At 39.2% G+C, this 19,905-nt stretch overlaps 2 protein-coding genes across 2 annotated transcripts; both read left to right on the top strand.

Moving 5' to 3' along the window:
- The first annotated feature begins 42 nt into the window (after positions 1 to 42).
- Positions 43 to 11,045, top strand: dbt (dihydrolipoamide branched chain transacylase E2). Its single transcript, XM_059341829.1, has 11 exons — positions 43 to 131; positions 1,643 to 1,778; positions 2,168 to 2,243; positions 2,989 to 3,170; positions 3,245 to 3,372; positions 3,446 to 3,704; positions 4,999 to 5,165; positions 5,718 to 5,795; positions 6,524 to 6,715; positions 7,422 to 7,493; positions 8,672 to 11,045. The coding sequence occupies exons 1-11, from the start codon at positions 87 to 89 to the stop codon at positions 8,837 to 8,839; spliced, it is 1,503 nt and encodes a 500-aa protein (XP_059197812.1). The 5' UTR covers positions 43 to 86; the 3' UTR covers positions 8,840 to 11,045.
- A 2,283-nt stretch (positions 11,046 to 13,328) lies between these two features.
- Positions 13,329 to 18,253, top strand: rtca (RNA 3'-terminal phosphate cyclase). Its single transcript, XM_059341433.1, has 11 exons — positions 13,329 to 13,517; positions 13,632 to 13,732; positions 15,007 to 15,150; positions 15,262 to 15,385; positions 15,588 to 15,646; positions 15,756 to 15,897; positions 16,023 to 16,144; positions 16,571 to 16,629; positions 16,758 to 16,852; positions 17,820 to 17,924; positions 18,037 to 18,253. Exons 1-11 carry the CDS (start codon positions 13,473 to 13,475, stop codon positions 18,118 to 18,120), a joined length of 1,080 nt encoding a protein of 359 aa, XP_059197416.1. The 5' UTR covers positions 13,329 to 13,472; the 3' UTR covers positions 18,121 to 18,253.
- Positions 18,254 to 19,905: the final 1,652 nt, after the last annotated feature.

The raw sequence follows: 19,905 nt of genomic DNA, 5'->3' as shown, positions 1-19,905 counted from the left end.
AGAAGAAGAAGCTGAGCGGTGATTGGCTGCTGAGAGGGGCGTGCAGCCGTGACGTCAGGGCGACAACGGCAGCAGAGAGAGCAAAGATGGCGGCGGTGACCAGAGGCTCCTTCACTGCGCTCAGACGACTGGTGAGCAAGAAAAAAAACAATAACAAACAATAGCTGTTTACTGTTGTTTGCGTGTCTGTTGGTTTGTTTGTGTATACGTGGTGGCAGCGTGCACCGTCACCGCTGCGTCACGTGGTCAGCCGGTGATCTCAGCCTGCTGCCAGCTGGAACTTTACTGCCATGCTAACTCTGATGCTAAGCTAACAGAATGAAATACAAACAGAGGCAGCAGCTAACAGCCGGCTGCTAACATGCTAACTCACCTATCTTACCTGCAACCAGGCTAACTGTGCTAGCTTCAGTTAGCATCCTGCAGGTGAAGCAGCAGCTGTAGGAGCAGGTGATGCTAACAGGCTAACAGCTAGAGTTGGAGAACTGTCTCAGTGTTTTCATCTGTTTTATTGTTTGTCCTGCATTCAGTCTGACCGAGTTCAAGTTCAGACAGTCGAGCTGACCGCTGGATTTAACCCTATGAACTCCAACAACATGTCTCATTTTCTCTCTGTGTCCTTGTATTTCACTGCAGTATATAAAATCTCTATACATCTATAAGTCCTGCAGCTCATAGCTTTTATATCTCGATCTGTAGTTATATTTTTCATTCAAACTACTACTTTTCCCCCGTAATTCATATTCACACCTTTTGCTTCTGCTTTTGCTGCTGTGACACGTGAATTTCCCCGTGTAATCTAATCTAATTTCAAAAATAAAAACAAAAGTTGAAATTCTCCACATATTGAAGTATTGCCATGTTTCCAGCCTCTCCTGTCCTCTCCTCTCTGCTCTGTGTAAACGGCCTCTCCTGTCCTCTCCCCTCTGATCTGTGTAAACAGCCTCTCCTGTCCTCTCCTCTCTGGTCTGTGTAAACAGCCTCTCCTGTCCTCTCCTCTCTGATCTGTGTAAACAGCCTCTCCTGTCCTCTCCTCTCTGCTCTGTGTAAATAGCCTCTCCTGTCCTCTCCTCTCTGATCTGTGTGAACAGATTTTCAGTGAATATTTGTCAACTGTCACAGTGTCTCTGAGGAGCATAATTTAATGTTTTTGACTTGATTTAATTTTTTTGTGATTTAAATAAGACATGTAGAATAAATTGATTTTGACATAAATATCACAATTTTAAACTTCATTTGGTCACTTTTTCTAATGGAAACTTAACCTACGATCCGTTAAAGGACCCTCTGGAAGTTCAAACTTCCTGTTTTAACAGTTTCTTTCTACGACGAACGAGTTCAGAACGTTAAGTTTATGTTCTGCCTATTTGTTTGAATTTATTTATTTTTAATTCTGGCGCTGTGATCTCTAAAACCTCTCTTGAGTCGTCACAAACTCCTTATTATGAAGGAAAACACCAGTTTCTATTGCAGATTCACAAACGTGAATTCATACTGAAGTGTTATTATAGTATTTTATTACATTTTTAATCTGTGTTGTTGTGGCATCTGAGCCTCAGTACAACATTTTGTTTATTAATAGTTCATTACATTAAAAAGTCGTTCCTGTAGTTTGACCCTTGTCTGGTTCTCGTCCTGACAGCTGAGTCAGCAGTACCGCCGCCGATGTTTCCGGCTGCAGAACGTCAGACCCGACAGAACTCTGCAACCAGTGGCGAGCTTCAGATGGGACCGAAACCTCCAGATGTTCAGCAGCAGGACGCTGCACACTGCTGCTGGTGAGTCCTGAGTCCTTTACATGTTTTCAGTCTGAACTTCATAATCATTCAGAGTTCAGATCTGGTTGATCCAGTTTAAGGAATTCAGGAAGTAGACGGTGTTAAAACCTCGACACAAGCAACTCTTTATTCACTTATTTCTACTATCATCATCAACATAACAAGCTGGCACATTAAAGGGGGCTGGATCTTGGTTTTTGGCAGAGAAGTTCTTCCTGATTCAGTTGTTGTTTCCTGTCTTAGAGTTTTGGGAGGTTTAGAGAATCCAGATCAACAGGTTTCATTACACAGTTCAAGGTTGAGATCAGGTTTAAGAGGAACCAGGTCTCAGATCAGACCCGGAGTCCTCAATGTGTCCACAGGAAGTGACGATGTGTTTTCTCCTGCAGTGAGTCGAGGACCGATCGTCCAGTTCAAGCTGTCCGACATCGGAGAGGGGATCATGGAGGTGACAGTGAAGGAGTGGTACGTACCGGGACCTCAGAAACTACCAAGATCCACAAAGACTAGTACAGAGACCACAAGAGACCCCTGGATCTTCACAGGACCAATAAAATTAACCGAGATCCCAGATTCTCGACCGAGACCCTAGATTCTTAATCGAGAAACTACCAAGATCCACAAAGACTATGACAGACACACAAGTGACCCCAGGATCTTACCCGGGACCAATAATACTAACCAAGTCCCCTGATTCTCCATCGAGACCCCCCAGAATCTCAACCGAAGTCAATAAAACTACCCAAGACCCCAGAATCTTAAACGTGACCCCAGATTCTCACCTGACACCCCCGAGTCTTAATCGAGAAATTTTCCAAGATCCACAAAGACTACTACAGAGACGCTACAGATACCACAAGTGACCCCAGGGTCTTACCCAAGACCAATAAAACTACCTGAGACCCCTGATTCTCCACTGACACCCCAAAGTATTAACTGAGACTAATAAAACTACCAGAGACAGACTCTTAACCGATAACCAAGATTCTCAACCGAGACCCCAGAGTCTTAACCGAGCAACTACCAAGATCCACAAAGACTATTACAGAGACACTACAGGTACCACAAGTGATCCCAGGATCTTACCTAAGACCAGTAAAACTAACTGAGACCCCAGAGTCTAACTAACTCTAAGTAAAACTAGACCCACTGTAGAATCTGTCCCCAGTGTCCCGGTCTGTCTGTCTGACTGACTGAATGTGTCCCTCAGGTACGTGAAGGAGGGCGATAAAGTTTCCCAGTTCGACAGCATCTGTGAGGTCCAGAGCGACAAGGCGTCCGTCACCATCACCAGCCGCTACGACGGAGTCATCAAGAAACTCTACTACGACGTGGACGCCACCGCCATCGTGGGGAAACCGCTGGTGGACATCGAGACAGAGTCTAAATCAGGTAAGACGCGTGTCGGTCTGGAACCAGGTCCTCGGTGTCTGTTGTTGTTCTGAAACCGTCCTGTTGTTGATCAGAGGTGATCCAGGAGGAGGACGTGGTGGAGACGCCCGCCATGGCCCGGGAGGAACACACCCACCAAGACATCAAAGGTCACAAGACTCAGGCCACGCCCGCTGTGAGGCGCCTCGCCATGGAGAACAACGTGAGTCTGTCCCCAGTCGGTGTCCCTAGTCCCAGCGTGTCCTGTTCCTCTCTAACTGACCTTTGACCCTCAGATTAAGCTCAGCGAGGTGGTGGGGACCGGTAGAGACGGACGGATCCTGAAGGAGGACATCCTGAACTTCCTGGCGAGGCAGACGGGAGCCATCTTACCTCCGGCCCCGTTCCAGGAGATCCGGCCCCCGCCTCCTGCCCCGACCGCCGCCGCTGCTGCTGCTGCTGCCAGGCCCGTGAGCGCCGCGGCAGCCATCAAACCTCCACCAGCAACACCCAAACCGGTCTTCACCGGCAAGGACGTCACAGAGCCGCTCAAAGGTCAGCAGCTTCAAAACACCATGCAGGAAATTAAAACTTTTAGGTTTCTGACATTGATCAGTTTTACATAAATAAAACCACAACAGAACCAGAAGAAAAAGATTTTACTTTTTAAGGAAATGAAAATGTAAATAAATACATTCTGGGTCTGAAAAGAGAATAACTTTAATCATGAGGTGAGCTCAGACCACTGACTGAGGAGAACCGGAAAACACAAGAGAAAACTGATCTGTGAATTCAGTTTTCTTCGATTTTTGCTGTTTGTTTCAGTTTTTAAGAGTCACTCTGCTTTGTTTCTGTTGATCTATCTATCTAATTTATTATTATTTACATAAATAAAATAAATAAATAACAAAAAGAGATCAAATAGGTCAAAATATAAAAAAAACAAAAAAAAAACAGTGTCTTAGGAGTTAAGTGAGAAAAAAGACACACACACTTTTTTTTTTTACACACATTTACACATCGTGTTTGTTAAACAGAAACACAGGAAGTGGTTATTGACTCAGATCTGTGGAGTGGATTTTTTATTATATTTATTCATTGATGTTCCTACTGCTACATGCAACAACCTATTTAACATGCTAAAATATATTTTCTCTAATGTGCAATATCTGTAAAATGCAATCAGGAAAACAAACTATATATTAATAATAAATTATATATTAATACATTTATATTAATAATAAATGTCAAACAAATGTCACAGAAATGTATGTGTAGAGTGTATGTATATGTCTTATTTGTTTATAGTCTTTATTCTGATTTTATATCTCCAGTCATGGAAAAAAATCATTAGACCATCCATGTTTTATCTCATTTCTTGTTCATTTAATGCCTGGTTCAACTAAAGGTACATTTGTTTAGACAAATATAATAACAACAAAAATAGCTGATAAGAGTTTAATTTAAGAGCTGATATCTAGACATTTCCCAAGGTTTTCTTGATTATGATTTTAGTTATTATCCAGAAAACCATGGAAAATGTCTAGATATCAGCTCTTAAATTAAACTCTTATCAGCTATGTTCAAACAAATGTACCTTTATTTGTACCAGGTATTAAAATGAACAGGAAATTAGAGAAAATGTGACTTCAATGACTCTATATTAATAATAAATGTCAAATAGCAGAAATGTATGTATATAATGTGTACAGAATATATGTATTTGTCTTATTTTTTTATATTCTTTGTTCTGTTCTTATATCTGTGTGTCTGTATCTCGAACTGCTGTAATGACTAATTTCTCCACTGTGGGTTAAATAAAGTCTGATCTCATGTTGGTGTCCTGCAGGTTTCCACAAAGCGATGGTGAGGACGATGACGGCGGCGCTGAAGATTCCTCACTTCGGTTACTGTGACGAGGTGGACCTGAGCCGCCTGGTGTCCCTCAGGGCCGAGCTGCGGCCCATCGCTGAAGGACGCGGCGTCAAACTGAGCTTCATGCCGTTCTTCATCAAGGTACGCCTCCTCACGGCAAGGTTCTAATAGTTTGGGATTTTTTATTCGTTTTAGTTTTAAATTCGTTGTCAATTTTTGTTTTCAAATTCAGTTAGTTTTAATGAGTTTTTATTTTTTGGAAAAAGCTTAGTTTTAGTTTAGTTTTTATTAGTTTTAGTGTTTTTTTGTAATGGGGTATTTGTTGGGTGCCAGATTAAAAAAAGTCACAATAAATGTTTCCTTTATTTCCTTTGTCTGATCCATCTCAGCCCCAATAAGTTTATTAAGTCATAAAACCAGATAGATGAAATAGATTTCATATCAACCAAAAAGGTTTACGTATGAAAAAAGTTGACAAAGACGAAAACGAAGGACATTTTCACGATAATTTTAGTTAGTTTTCTAACCACAAAATACAGTTATTTTTATTTCAGTTAACGAAAATGTTTTTTTGCAATTCTAGTTTTGGTTATTTCGGTAGTTTTCATTAACTATAATAACCTTGCCTCACGTCACCGCTGATCGGTTCATTGTTGTTGTGTTGGTGTTAATGCTGCGCTCTCATTGGTCCAGGCCGCCTCCCTCGGACTCCTCCACTTCCCCATCCTCAACTCCTCGCTGGACGAAGGCGTCCAGAACATCACGTACAAGGTGCAACACTTACCTTTTGCTTTCTTTCAAAGGCTTAAATATAGTCTAGGGTTGTCACCATACTAAAATGTTCAACTCGATACCGATACTCAGGAAAATATTTGATACTCGATACCATTTTTGATACCACAAGGATAAAAACAAAGACCCCAAAATTTAACTGAAATATTTTTATTAACAAGAAAAATGCAACATGTAAAAATGAACAGAACCACAGGTTAAATATTTATAATAAAAAACAGTTGTGCAAAAAGAAACTGCAACTATGACAACAAGCTTCAGGTCTGAGGTAGTGCAATAAATAAATAAATAAATACAATAAACAATAACAATTAGAACAATAATTAACAATATTAACAAATACAAATGCCAGTGTTCAGTAAGTAAAGATATGTACAAATAGCAATATAAAATGCATTTTACTTTAAAGTATTCTACATTTTGCATTTGTATTTGTACATATCTTTACTTATTTAAGACTGGCATTTGTATTGTTATAAATTACTGTTTACCTGTATTTGTTTACAGAAGTACTTCTTTCTATTCTTATACTGCAGCAACTGTCACAAAAAGCAATTTCCCCCGGGATCAATAAAGTATTTCTATTCTATTTTATTCTATCCTATAACTGGACTGTTTCAGTTTCAGAAGCTGCTGCAGAGGAACCAGCTGCTGCTGTTGTTGTTGTTGCTGTTGTTGTTGTTGACAGGCGTGTCTCTGTGCTGCAGGCGTCTCATAATATCGGCCTGGCGATGGACACCCTGCAGGGTCTTCTGGTTCCCAACGTGAAGAACGTTCAGCTGCTCAGCGTGTTCGAGATCGCTCAGGAACTGAACCGCCTGCAGACGCTCGGCGCCGCCGGCCAGCTGGGAACCAACGAGCTCACCGGAGGAACCTTCACCCTGTCCAACATCGGATCAGTGAGTCCAGAACCAGAACGTGAACCTGCTGCAGAATGAAGCTGTTCCTGCTTTATTATGTATTGGTTTATTTTTGTATCTGTTCATGGTTAATTTAACCCTCTGAATCCCCCAGCAGTTAAAATACACCGTTTATCATAGAAAGAAACCGTGAAAACAATCATTATCATCAGAGTTTAAACTTTCCGATGGTCCTTGAATGGATCATCGGTTACAAACATTTCCATTAGAAAAGGTGACCAAAACGAAGCTTAAAATGTTGATATTTGTGTCAGAATCTCTTTATTCTCCATGTGTCATTTAAAATAAACCAGATCCTGTTAAAAACATTCTCCTCAGAGACACTGAAGACATGATTGATTCTGCTGAGACCAACGGTCACGTGACAAATATTTACTGAGAATCTGTTTACACAGAGCAGAAAGGAGAGGATAGGAGAGGAGAGGCTGTAAACATTACAATAATTCAATATGTACAATAGCAAAAAAGATGTCAACATTTGGGTTCAGAGGGACAGAGACAGACTGACTGAACCAGGTTCTGTAGCTCTGTTTCAACCTCTATACGATAACACAATATTCAACATAAAGATTGAACATTTTATTTTATAGATATATCTATATGTGTAAGCTGTCATTGTGATTTTTTGTCAGGTCTTGTAGTGAAACTCTGACTCAATCTGTTTCCTGTTTGTGTTTTGACTCAGATCGGAGGGACGTACGCCAAACCGGTCATTCTTCCTCCTGAAGTCGCCATCGGAGCACTCGGAAAAATCCAGGTGATCATCACACCACGTGAACACTGTTTGTGTCTAAATGTTCCAACATCGTCTGCATAGAATCTAACATTTACTAAGTTTTCTGCAGGTTGTAAATATAAAATTGGAGGGTCTGCAGAGCCTGGTGGCTCACGACTGTTAGTTAAAGTGCAAAATGAAGATTAAAATGAGATTAAGATTCCCTTATTGGTCCCACAATGGAGAAATTCAAACTCTGCATTTAACCCATCCTTTTATTTTGACACACCAGTGAACTCACCATGCTTAAGAGCAGTGGGCAGCTCTAGGCCAAAATAAGCTTGTTTCTATACTGAAATCAGACGGAATCTTAAATTCTTAAGTGACAAAAACTGAAACTAAGAGAAACAAAAATGATAGGCTTGTTTCCATTGGGTAAAAAAATATCTCCATTACAAAAAAGGCCACAGAGGGATTAGCGAGACTTTCGATCGTCGCGTAATCGCTTAGCAACAGTTTTTAGACATACGTGACAGATTAAACAACCTACCGTATGCTCTGATCTGGCCAAAAAAAGTCAGGACAAAACACCGCTCAGGACGGCTCATATTCAAACTAGGGGCATTTCGACGAGGGAGACCCGCCTCATCACGGGTATTCGACTATAGTGGAAACACATCCAATAGGTGTGTTTCCATTGAGTACTTTTTGGAAAGCAGTGGAGTGTTTTGGCTCCACCAACTAGTTATTTCCTCAGCCTCTATTCCCATACAGGTACTTTTGTACTTTTGAGTTAATGTGACAACAGACCGAGGCAGCAAGCAGTGTTGCCAACTTACAGACTTTGTCTCTATTTTTAGACTATTCAGACCCTCTAGAGACTCTTTTTCAAAAAAGCGACTAGTGACAAATCTAGTGACTTTTTCTGGTGTTATTGGAGACTTTTGGAGACTCGTTCCTACTTTTCTTAACCAGTAGCGCCGTCCCAAAGCACTCACAAGCGGCCCAGTCCTCCTGCAGCAGTCTCTCCCAGCTGCAGTCAGAGCAGGAGATGTTAACCCCTCAGTGTCCAGTCTGTAAATGAAATCAAACCGCCACTAACCGGTGAAGTTGGCCGGATCCTCTCTCCCAAGCCACATCCATAGCAGCTCACTAGAGTGAAAAGTACTAAATGGAAACACGACTAGTATCTTAACATCTCGTTCTTTATTTCCCGCCAGGTTCTTCCTCGGTTCGACGCCAACGGTCAGGTCGTCCCCGCTCACATCATGAAGGTCAGCTGGTCGGCGGATCACCGCCTCATCGACGGCGCCACCATGTGCCGGTTCTCCAACCTGTGGAGGGAGTACCTGGAGAACCCGGCCAGCATGGTGCTGGACCTGAAATAAACCCAGAGAGGAACATTTTCCCATCAGCCCCGGGGAGCACGCCGCCACCGCCGCCGCCACTCCTCCTCCTGACGCCTTCGCTTCCTCTTCCTGTTCGAGGCCTTCGCGTTCACTCACTGTTTCCTGTTGCCTTCTGAGCGGGACGCCGCGAGGGGGAGGGGTCAGCCTGTCAATCATGACCACTAACACACACACACACACACACACACACGCACACACACAGCGTGGAGGTTAAAGTCTGAACCTCAAACTGCAGATTTCAATAAAAACATTCAGTTTGTTTTTAATGTTTCAGTCGGTTAATTACAGATTATTACCTGCTGAGCTTCCTAACTGGTTTTAAACTCAAACTGGACTATTTATCAATAATTAGCTGCTCTGAGATCAGTTTGTAGTTTTTAAAACTGGAACATTAAAAACAGCAGAATGCTCCTTTAGTCTCAGCTATCATGTGACCAAACGAAGCAGCTTCCTGTTTCTCAAACGTCTCAAACTGAATCAAATATTTAAATATTTATCTCAACGATTATCTCTATAAATCAATATTTAACCCCGACTGACGGACTAGTAGACAACAATTATTCATAACTCTCTAATACCGTGATGTCACTCCTGTGGTGGGCGGAGTCAGCGTGTGTCAAGTGACTAAATGATTTCATCAGCGGGACCAAACATGATTTGAGATGTTTGATAAATATGAGCAGCAGGTTGAATTCACGACGTCATGATTCTGATTCTCTGATATGAAATCAGCAGGTTATTGTCTCCGTTAATAACTGAATAGTTACTACTACTAATAATAATGACACTAATGAAATAATACTGTGAGGAAGACTTCATGAAAAGTTTGTATGATTTCTGATGAAAAATCCGCACATAATGTTCAGTCAGCTGATGAATCGATATGAGGTCAAAATGAATTTTCTGTCATTGATTTAATAAAAGTTCCAAGCTGCAGCAAGTTTAAACACACAGTGAAAATATTTGTATGATATTAAATCTAGTGAATCTGTGATATTTTTGGATATCATGACGAGAAGGAGCTCCAAAGTTTAAATGTAAGCAACCGAAAAACTGACGGTTCTGTGTGTTTGAGTCTCCTCTTCACACAGTAATAAACATATCAAAAATCAGAACAAAAAATGATTGTTTTGAATCGGTTGAAGAACGTGGCGTCATATAAGTCATGGAAAAAATGATTAGACCACCCTTGTTTTCTTTAATTTCTTGTTCATTTTACTGGCTAATACAACTAAAGGTCCATTTATTTGAACAAATATAATGATAACAACAAAAATAACTCATAAGAGTTTAATTTAAGAGCTGATATCTGATATCTGGACATTTTCCATGTTTTTTTGATAATAACCGCTATTTTTGTAGTTATCATTATATTTGTCAAAACAAATGTACCTTTAGTTGCACCAGGCATTAAAATGAACAAGAAATTAAAGAAAAAGGGTGCTCTAATAATTTTTTCCAGAAATAAAAAGGACGGTTTACTTCAAAAACAGAACCAGAACCAGCATGTTCTGTGATTTGGCGCCACCTGGTGGACACAGATTAACTGTGCACGTGTTGTACCCCGAAGATATGACGTCATGTGACTCCTCCTTCTGTTCTTCTTGCACAGACCCGAGGAGAGTGGTGTTAAGCTGAAGCTGTTCTAGGAAAGAGGTTTTGGTTTTATTAACAGCCTGTTTGTCTCATTTCGTACAGACTTTTTTTTTCTGTTTTGTGGTTCAGACCCCTTTTTGTTCTCCTGATCTGGTCTTCTTCCTCTTCACCGGATCAGAACCGGTTCGTGTGCCTGGTGTGTCCCGTCTGTCTTCAAGTGTTTGTGATGGAAACGTGACGGCTGTAAATAACTCGTGTACTGAAGACTGTTACAGAACCCTGTAGAACCTCTGTAGGAGCCCGGACTGATCCAGGATCAGCTGTCGGACCCGTCACTCCTCTCTCCTGGTGGCTGCTGGGTAAAAAAAAGCACACGGTGTTGGTTGGATGTTACTTTTCCTGCTTTGTGTTTCTGTTTTTAGCGACAGACTAAATGTAAAGGTGTAAAGAGAAAAAAAAGAAATGTGAGGGATTTTTTTGTATTTTTTGGGGGACTGTGTAGATCTGAAAATATTAAAATCATAAACTTATGAACGTTTGGACCTGGTGAAGAACTTTAAATAAAGTTGAAGTGCAAAAACCTGAGAAATGTGTTTGTTTAAGCGCCCTCTTGTGGTTCACGTGTTTATCGTCACTCTGCTTTTACTGTGAAGTTCCATAACAGAATAGGAAGTATTTATCAGAATTCTATTTAATTAATTGCTTTAATTTTAGCGTTTCATTTACCTGTATATTTATGATTTAATTAATTTTAATGATTATTTTTTACTTGAATTTTTTTCACTTATTTACTTAATTCTAATAACTTTTTTTCAACGTTTGTGACTCTTGTTGGCACTTGGGAAAAGTGTTTATATATAAATTACATTTTATTCCAACAAAAGCCTCTTTTAAGTGCACAATTTTTAATTATAGTATCTTATAAGTAAAATAAAAAATGTAATATAAAATAAGACTGAGCTGTTTTAATATTTCCTATGTTGCACAAAGTAAAACATGAATTAATAAAGCTAAAAGAAGTTTTTGGTACATATATATTCAGACACATACAACACAAGAAAGGTAAGAAACAAAACAGATAAACAAACAGACAAAACAAACAACAACAAAAGATGAGGGACAGCCAGCACTAAGTCATTAACATAAAAAGAAAATGTGTAAAATCAAACAAAATGTCTGTTTTTGTTTTGTTTTTTAAATTAACTTTTCAAATAAATTACTATCATTACTTAATTTATAATCATCCAGCAGAGCGCCAAAACAATGACTTTTATTTTGAAATCCAGCAGATGAGGCTGGAGTTGTTGAGTTGAGCCTGAGGTTGCTGAGTCATAAGCAATCTGTTTTTGTAATTTTATTTATGCAAAGTTTCTGGTGTGTATTTATATAGACACATACAGTACAAGAAAGGTAAGAAACTGAACAGAAAAATAAATAAAAATGAAATTACTTACAGTCATGGAAAATGTATTAGACCAATGTTTTCTTCAATTTCTTGTTCATTTTAATGGCTGGTACAACTAAAGGTACATTTGTTTGGACAAATATAATGATAACAACAAAAATAGCTGATGAGACTTTAATTTAAGAGCTGATATCTAGACATTTCCCATGGTTTTCTTGCTGATATCTAAAATAATTATCAAGAAAACCATGGAAAATGTCTAGGTATCAGCTCTCAAATTAAACTCTTATGAGCTATTTTTGTTGTTATCATTATATTTGTCCAAACAAATGTAATTTAGTTGTACCAGGCGTTAAAATAAACAAGAAATGAGAGAAAAGGGGTGGTATAATACTTTTTTCCATGACTGTAATATTGCTTTTTTTGTTTTGTTTTTTGTCATTTTTGCATCTACTTTTTGTCATTTTGTGTCTTTTTTCGTCATTTTTACATGTATTTTAGTCAATTTGTTTCTATTTCGATAATTTTGTGTCATTTTTTTGGTCATTTTTGCATCTATTTTTCGTCATTTTATGTCTTTTTTCGTCAATTTTACATTTATTTTAGTCAATTTGTTTCTATTTCGATAATTTTGTTTAATTTTTTGGTCATTTTTGCATCTATTTTTCGTCATTTTGTGTCTTTTTCGTAATTTTTACATCTATTTTAGTCAATTTGTTTCTATTTCGATAATTTTGTTTAATTTTTTGGTCATTTTTGCATCTATTTTTCGTCATTTTATGTCTTTTTTTCGTCATTTTTACATTTATTTTAGTCAATTTGTTTCTATTTCGATAATTTTGTTAAATTTTTTGGTCATTTTTGCATCTATTTTTCGTCATGTTGTGTCTTTTTCGTCATTTTTACATCTATTTTAGTCAATTTGTTTCTATCTCGATAATTTTGTGTCATTTTTTGGTCATTTTTGCATCTATTTTTCGTCATGTTGTGTCTTTTTCGCCATTTTGACATCTATTTTAGTCAATTTGTTTCTATCTCGATAATTTTGTGTCATTTTTTGGTCATTTTTGCATCTATTTTTCTTCATTTTGTGTCTTTTTTGTCATTTTTACATCTATTTTAGTCAATTTGTTTCTATTTCGATAATTTTCTGTCATTTTTTGGTCATTTTTGCATCTATTTTTCGTCATTTTGTGTCTTTTTTGTCATTTTTACATCTATTTTAGTCAATTTGTTTCTATTTCGATAATTTTGTGTCATTTTTTGGGTCATTTTTGCATCTATTTTTCGTCATTTTGTGTCTTTTTTCGTCATTTTCACGTCTATTTTAGTCAATTTGTTTCTATCTCGATAATTGTGTGTCATTTTTTTTGTCATTTTTGCATCAATTTTTTTTAACTTTATTTTATAATCATCCAGCAAAGCGCCCAAAACAATGACTTTTATTTTGAAATCCAGCGGATGCGGCTGTAGTTTGTTGTAGTTTTCGGGACGCCGGGGAAGTTGAAGACGCAGAAGAAGAATCAGAAACAGGAGAAGAAAAGTGCCGGAGGTTGCTGAGTCATAATAATCAGAGTTCAGGTGAGACGGTTGTTGTCGCGCGGGGTGAAGATGGACTCGGCGGCGCGGGAGATCGACGGCAGCGTGATGGAGGGAGTGAGTACCGACACGCTCCCCGCTGCTAACATGCTAACATGAGGCTAACAGCTAGCCGGTAGCTCTGAGTGCCCGGTGTCTCATGTGTTTCCCCCGGTTGTCGGTTCTCTGCAGGGCGGACAGATCCTGAGAGTGACCGCGGCGCTCAGCTGCATCACCGGATCCGCAGTGAAGATCAGTAAGATCCGAGCCGGCAGGAGCTCCCCGGGGCTCAGGTGAGGGAGCAGCTCCGTAAGGCAACTAGCTAGCATGCTAACAATTAGCCTATTCATTCAACTTCCAGAGCTGCAAACAATAAAAACTACTCTTCATGTTGATGTTGTTTTATTTTGAGACAAACTGATTTCACTTTCGGTTTCTCTCACAGTTTCTTTTTCTGTTGGGGAAACTTGAGCCAAATAATATAAGAAGAAGAAGAAGAAGAAGAGAAAATAAAACTACAACAAGACTCCATTAAAAAAATGTTCCTAAAAATAACAGCTGCTAACTTATCATCAACCTGCAGAACTTAAAAATATATTAAAATATTCAGTCAGTCAACTTGAGGTCTTTAAAAATACGGCAACATTCAACATAATGCAGCGTTTTTTTAAATGTATAGAAAATATAGCAAGGGAAAAAAGATGCAGATTCTATGTCGCAGTATTTTTTCCACAAAGACTCCACTAGTGGCTGTGAATCAGTACTGTCTTTAATTTAGTTTATTGAGCTGATTGGAGGATCATTCATGTGCCGATTTAACTGGAAGAATCACAACATCCCAAAACGAGTTTAGTCATTTTGTCTTTAAAGTTCACAACTTGTTAGATTTGTGTTATTTTATAATGGAATTGTTATTTCTAAAATATGAGAAGCTTCAGTGGAGAACAGAATAATACTCCCTAACCCTAAAATAACAGCTTCTATCTTATCCTCAACCTACATAACTTCTGAAACATTAATTATCATATTTAGTCAATAAACTTGAGGTGCTTAAAAATACGGTAGCCATCAATTTAATGCAGCGGTTTGTAAATATATAGAAAATATAATAAGGGAAAAAAGATGCAGATTTTATCTTGCAGTACTTTTTTCACAAAACTCCACTAGCAGCTGTGAATAAGTGACTGTTTTTAATTTTAATCTAATAATCTGCTGGAGGATCATTTATGTACCGATTTAACTGGAATAATCACATCCTCCGCAAACAATTTTAGTAATTTTGTCTAATATGTTGATTTACTGTAAAGTTCACAATGTTTCAGATTTGTGTCATTTCATAATGGAATTCTTATTTCTTTACAAACTATTTTAAATGTTTTCATGAAGCAGCACAGTGAGTCAGGTCTCAGTTTAATAACAACAAAGGAAATATTAAAATGTGACTTTTCTAAATGGAGTTTGGTGAACATCTCTTCGGTTCTAGCAGATGTTCACTTTCCACAGCTGCTGTACTATGAAAATAACTTGTTTGTATTGTGTGTGTGTGTGTGTGTGTGTGTGTGTGCAGACCTCAGCACATGAGCGGCCTGCAGCTGGTCTCAGATCTGTGTTCTGGCAGCCTGCAGGGAGCCACCATCGGCTCCACAGACATCAGTCTGACTCCAGGAAAGATCCGCTCTGGAAACCACACAGCCGACACACAGACAGCAGGGTGAGACTGTGTGTGTGTGTGTGTGTGTGTGATGATGTTGAGTATCATGTAGCATATATGTTGAACAGTTCTTGTTTTAATGACTATAATTAACGTGTGTGTGTGTGTCAGGAGTGTGTGTCTGCTGCTGCAGGTGGCTCTCCCCTGCGCTCTGTTCGCTGACGCCTCCTCACAGCTCTGTCTGAAGGGAGGAACCAACGCAGAGATGGCTCCTCAGATCGACTACACAGTCAAGGTCTGATACACACTCTGACTACACACTTACTGCATTGTGACGCACACTAACTGCACACACTGTGACTGCACACACTGTCACTGCACACACTGACTGCACACTGTAACTGCACACTAACTGCACACTAACTACACACCATGACAGTGTACTGTGTGTATTCTCTGTATGTCCTCAGTGTGTTTACAACTTGTTTCTTCTTTAGGTTTTCAAACCGATCGTGGAGAGGTTTGGAGTCCACTTCGACTGTGACGTCAGAATGAGGTCAGTTTCCTGTTTCCTGTCGCTGCAGTAGAGACAACAGAGACAGTAGAGATGAGTCCCAGCTGATTGTGTTTGTGTGTGTGTGTGTGTGTGTGTGTGTGTGTTTCAGGGGGTACTACCCTAAAGGTGGGGGGGAGGTGATGGTGACGGTGAACCCGGTCAAAGAGCTGCAGCCGGTCGTCATGACGGAGAGAGGAAACATCACGAAAATCTACGGTCGGGCGTTTGTCGCCGGAGTCCTGCCTTATAAAGTAAAGTTACCACCATCCAGACAGGAAGTGATGTCATAAAGACAGTCATGATGAATCGTGGTATTGATCGTGTGTGTGTGTGTTTGTGTGTGTGTGTGTGTGTGTGTGTGTGTGTGTGTCTCCAGCTGGCTAAAGACATGTCGGTGGCGGCGGTCCGAACCATCAGGAAGGAGATCAAAGAGCTGTACATCAACATCCCGGCGCTGCAGGAGAAGGAGAAGGCCTACGGGAACGGCAACGGGATCATGTAAGCCCCGCCCACCTGATGACATCACTGCTGCATTCACTGAAAGAGAAACTTCTTGCCAGAAAAATCTGAAACATTTCCGTTTTAATACTGAAATTCACTCAAATTTCCCTTTACTGTGACGTTAACAGGATGGAGATACTGCAACTAGTACTACTGTTAGTACTTCTACTAACACTGATAGTACTGCTACTAGTACTAAGGTACTATTACTGCAAAAATACTACTAGTAACAGTAGTAGTAGTAGTGGTGGTACTGTAGTAAATCAGACAGAAACAGAATTGAAGTCAGACGCTGTAAACACATCAAACATTAACTTGATGTTTAAACCCTGAGCAGTTTATAGTTTTCCCAGGTGCAGTGAACACATCGTCACATCGTTAGCTGCAGCTCTCTGATTGGTCCTTCTCCTCCGTGTGTTTCAGAATCATCGCAGAATCGTCAACAGGTTGTGTGTTTGCGGGTTCGGCTCTGGGGAAGAAAGGTGAGGACGAGTCCTTAAACGCCTCATTTTATACATGGAGTCTGTTCTACACCTCACACACACACGTTCTAGACACGTTGCTGCTGATTGGTCAACCCCTCTGACACGCCCGTGTGTGTGTGTTTCAGGTGTTTATGCAGATAAAATCGGTATTGAAGCTGCTGAGATGTTGCTGAGAAACATCCGACACAACGGCTGTGTGGACGAGTTCCTGCAGGACCAGGTGAGACACACCTGCTGACATCACTGTGACATCATCCTCATAATGTTTAGTACACCAGGAAAAGATGTTGTATGTCCGAATAGCTGGAAAAAAGTTTACCCACAATCCTCTGCAGCCTGTATGATCCAGAGGTTCGCCTCCTGTTGTATTAATACTTTATGTATCAGTAGTACTTTGACCGTTCAGCTGCAGTAAAAGTACACAGTGTACATATTGGGCTGCCACATCGTATCGTTCACGATTATACCGTTTTTTTATGAATAAAAAAAATGCAAATCAAATCAAACTTTATTTATATAGTGCTTTTCATACATATAAATGCAACACAAAGTGCTTTACAAAAAATAAGAATACAATCAGACAATAAAAATGACAAAACCCACCCCTCCCTCCCCCACATACACATCTGTATGTACACATACACATACATGCACACACACACACACATAGACACGCATGCACACAAACATACTCTCAGACTCACACACAGCACATATTGATTGATATGATGTTATTGGCAACATTCCTACTTCTTGACGTAGTGGTGTAAGGGTTTCCATTAATCACCTGGACTGTGGCAGTCCGCTAGAGTCTCATGTGCTGCGCTAACGTCACATTTCAAGCTACTGAACATTTATGTATTCATTCACACTCTTACACACACGGACTGAATTTACTGAGCTGCCCACCCCCTTGCTAAGGCAAGTCAAAATAGTTTAAGCTCACTGAAAGATGACTACAAAAATGGAGGCGTCTGTCCTTTTGGTTGTTTAACACGGCTGAAAATCATCATCTGTTAATGGCGTTCCCGCTCCCGTTGATTTTTATTCCCGTTCCAATCACGGGATTAATAAAACTTTGACTCCCATCCCGTGGGAATCCCACGGGATTCACGTGACCTGCGGGAATTCCCGACAAATGTCATCCTCTAACCTGCTCTGACCTTTGACCTCCTCTTCCTCCTCAGCTCATCATCTTCATGGCGTTGGCGAAGGGAACGTCTCGGATCCGAACCGGCGCCGTGACGCTGCACACACAGACGGCCATCCACATGGCGGAGCAGCTGACTCAGGTCTGTGTACTGTTCATGTATTATATATATATAAATATTATATTTATATACAGAAATAATTGCAGATATACAAAACCGTTTAAAGTATTCATGTTTGTTTTGTGTGTTTCAGGCAAAGTTCACGATAACAAAGTGTGAAGACGAGACCTACATCATCGAGTGTGAAGGATCAGGAGCCACTAACACACAGCTGTAGACACACACACACACACACACACACACACCTGTAGACACACACTCTTCTCAGCTGCTCCGTCATCATGGCCGCCACTCTCAGCTTCTCTCAGGGTGTTTCATTGCTGTAATAAATTAATAAATCAATAAAACACGTTCACTGCTGCTGTGGTTTCATCATTTATTCACTCAGAGTCTCTTCAGGGTGTTGTTGTTGTTGTTTTTACTTTTCGTCCTCAAACTCTGGATCCTATCTTCTCTGTCATCAGAGCTTCTGCAGTTTCTGTTTAGATTTAATCTGTCAAACTTTTAGCCTGTTTGAATCAAACCTGAATGACAAACAGGCTTTTCCTCTGCTGATCTTCTAAACTTTCTTCTAATTTTTTCCTCCAAAACCACCAGAGGAGTCTCTTCTCTGGCTGCGTCTCTACTTCTGATCAAAGCACCAGGAGCATCCTGGTTCTGGACCTGCTTACATACAGAACTACAGTGTTTCAATATGAATTAAACCAAATATAAATGACAAAACCTTTATTTTAACAAGTAGCAAAATAAAATCTAATTCAAACGATTCGACTTCAAAATAAAACAACTTAGTTTACAGTCATCAGGGTCTTAAAAAGTCTTAAATTGTCTAAAATCCAATAATTTGAAATTAAGGCCTTTAAAATGTCTAAAAGTCTCTTAAAATCTCATTAAATGTCTTAAATACGATTTTGAAATATCTTAAAAATGTGTTGCATGTGTTACATCTATTATTACAGGCTAACAGCAGCGGAGAAAACTTAATGAAAGCCCAAAGCAAAGACAAATCAGTTGTGTAAGATCATAAGCTGATTTTTCTTTGTCTTTTATACTTTCTGGCTGTTTTGGCTGTCAAAAAGGTCTTAAGTTGTTTCATTATGGTCTTAAAAAGTCTTGACAATTTGACTTGTTGAAACCCACAGAGACCCTGGAGGGGAAAAAAATAAAATATTCACATTTCTTATCTTAAAATATGAACTCAAAGTGATGATGAGCTGCAGAACATTTTCAGATATGACATCACAGATTGTGATGGAGCCTGAGGTCAAAGATCAAGTTATGACGTAATGATGAAGTCGTACATCTGGTCCTAAACAAATACTGAAAATGTAAAATGCTCCTTTAATATGATCTGTGTGGAGCTGTGCAGCCTGCAGGGGGCGCTGTCACTCATCTGCAACATGAAGTTATTTATATTAATATAACATTTATTTCAGCATATTTCTTTCATTCTTTTTTGTTTCTTTTAAATCAAAATTTTAAGAAACTTGCTGGGTTGTATTTAACAGCTGTTTTTTAATAGTCACAGTGTCTTTTTATTATTTATTATTATTTAATTTAATTGATTTATTCTTTTGGAACCAAAAAATAAACAACTTATTCAATCAAACATAAAACTCTAAGTTTTACTGCAAAAACATAAGGACATGTGCTTTATTCAGTCAAATTAACACTCCAAAGATATTTAATTTATGTTCATATAAAATAAAGAAAATACATGAAAACAGTTTGTTAGTTTGAGACGCTCAAACCAGAGTGTTTTTGTATGTTTTTACTCAATTAAAGAGTGTTTCCCCAGTAATAGTACAGCAGGAATCCATACCAGACTAAAATATATAGTTTAAATGCCAAAAACAACTCCAGATATTCACCTGCTGTAAAACTTGAATTAACAGCTTCAACCACAAACTCAACTGTCCCGTGTTTGTGACGAACACTTTATTCTTTAAGTCAAAAATCTACAACCTGGACTTTTAATTCTTAAGAATATTCACACATCTTT

The sequence above is a fragment of the Centropristis striata genome, chromosome 9 (genome assembly GCF_030273125.1).
Source record: "Centropristis striata isolate RG_2023a ecotype Rhode Island chromosome 9, C.striata_1.0, whole genome shotgun sequence".
In the NCBI taxonomy this organism is placed as follows: Eukaryota; Metazoa; Chordata; class Actinopteri; order Perciformes; family Serranidae; genus Centropristis; species Centropristis striata.
The sequence above is the reverse complement of the archived record's forward strand: the minus strand, read 5'-3'. Positions and strand labels throughout refer to the sequence as shown.

Bases quoted from the DNA above. Each gene is read 5' to 3' on its own strand.
- rtca (XM_059341433.1), top strand. From the start codon at position 13,473: ATGGACTCGGCGGCGCGGGAGATCGACGGCAGCGTGATGGAGGGA. The intron at 15,151-15,261 runs GTGAGACTGTGT...TGTGTGTGTCAG, and splicing joins GCCGACACACAGACAGCAGG to GAGTGTGTGTCTGCTGCTGC. The intron at 15,898-16,022 runs GTAAAGTTACCA...GTGTGTCTCCAG, and splicing joins CCGGAGTCCTGCCTTATAAA to CTGGCTAAAGACATGTCGGT.
- dbt (XM_059341829.1), top strand. From the start codon at position 87: ATGGCGGCGGTGACCAGAGGCTCCTTCACTGCGCTCAGACGACTG. The intron at 5,166-5,717 runs GTACGCCTCCTC...TCATTGGTCCAG, and splicing joins TCATGCCGTTCTTCATCAAG to GCCGCCTCCCTCGGACTCCT. The intron at 7,494-8,671 runs GTGATCATCACA...ATTTCCCGCCAG, and splicing joins GAGCACTCGGAAAAATCCAG to GTTCTTCCTCGGTTCGACGC.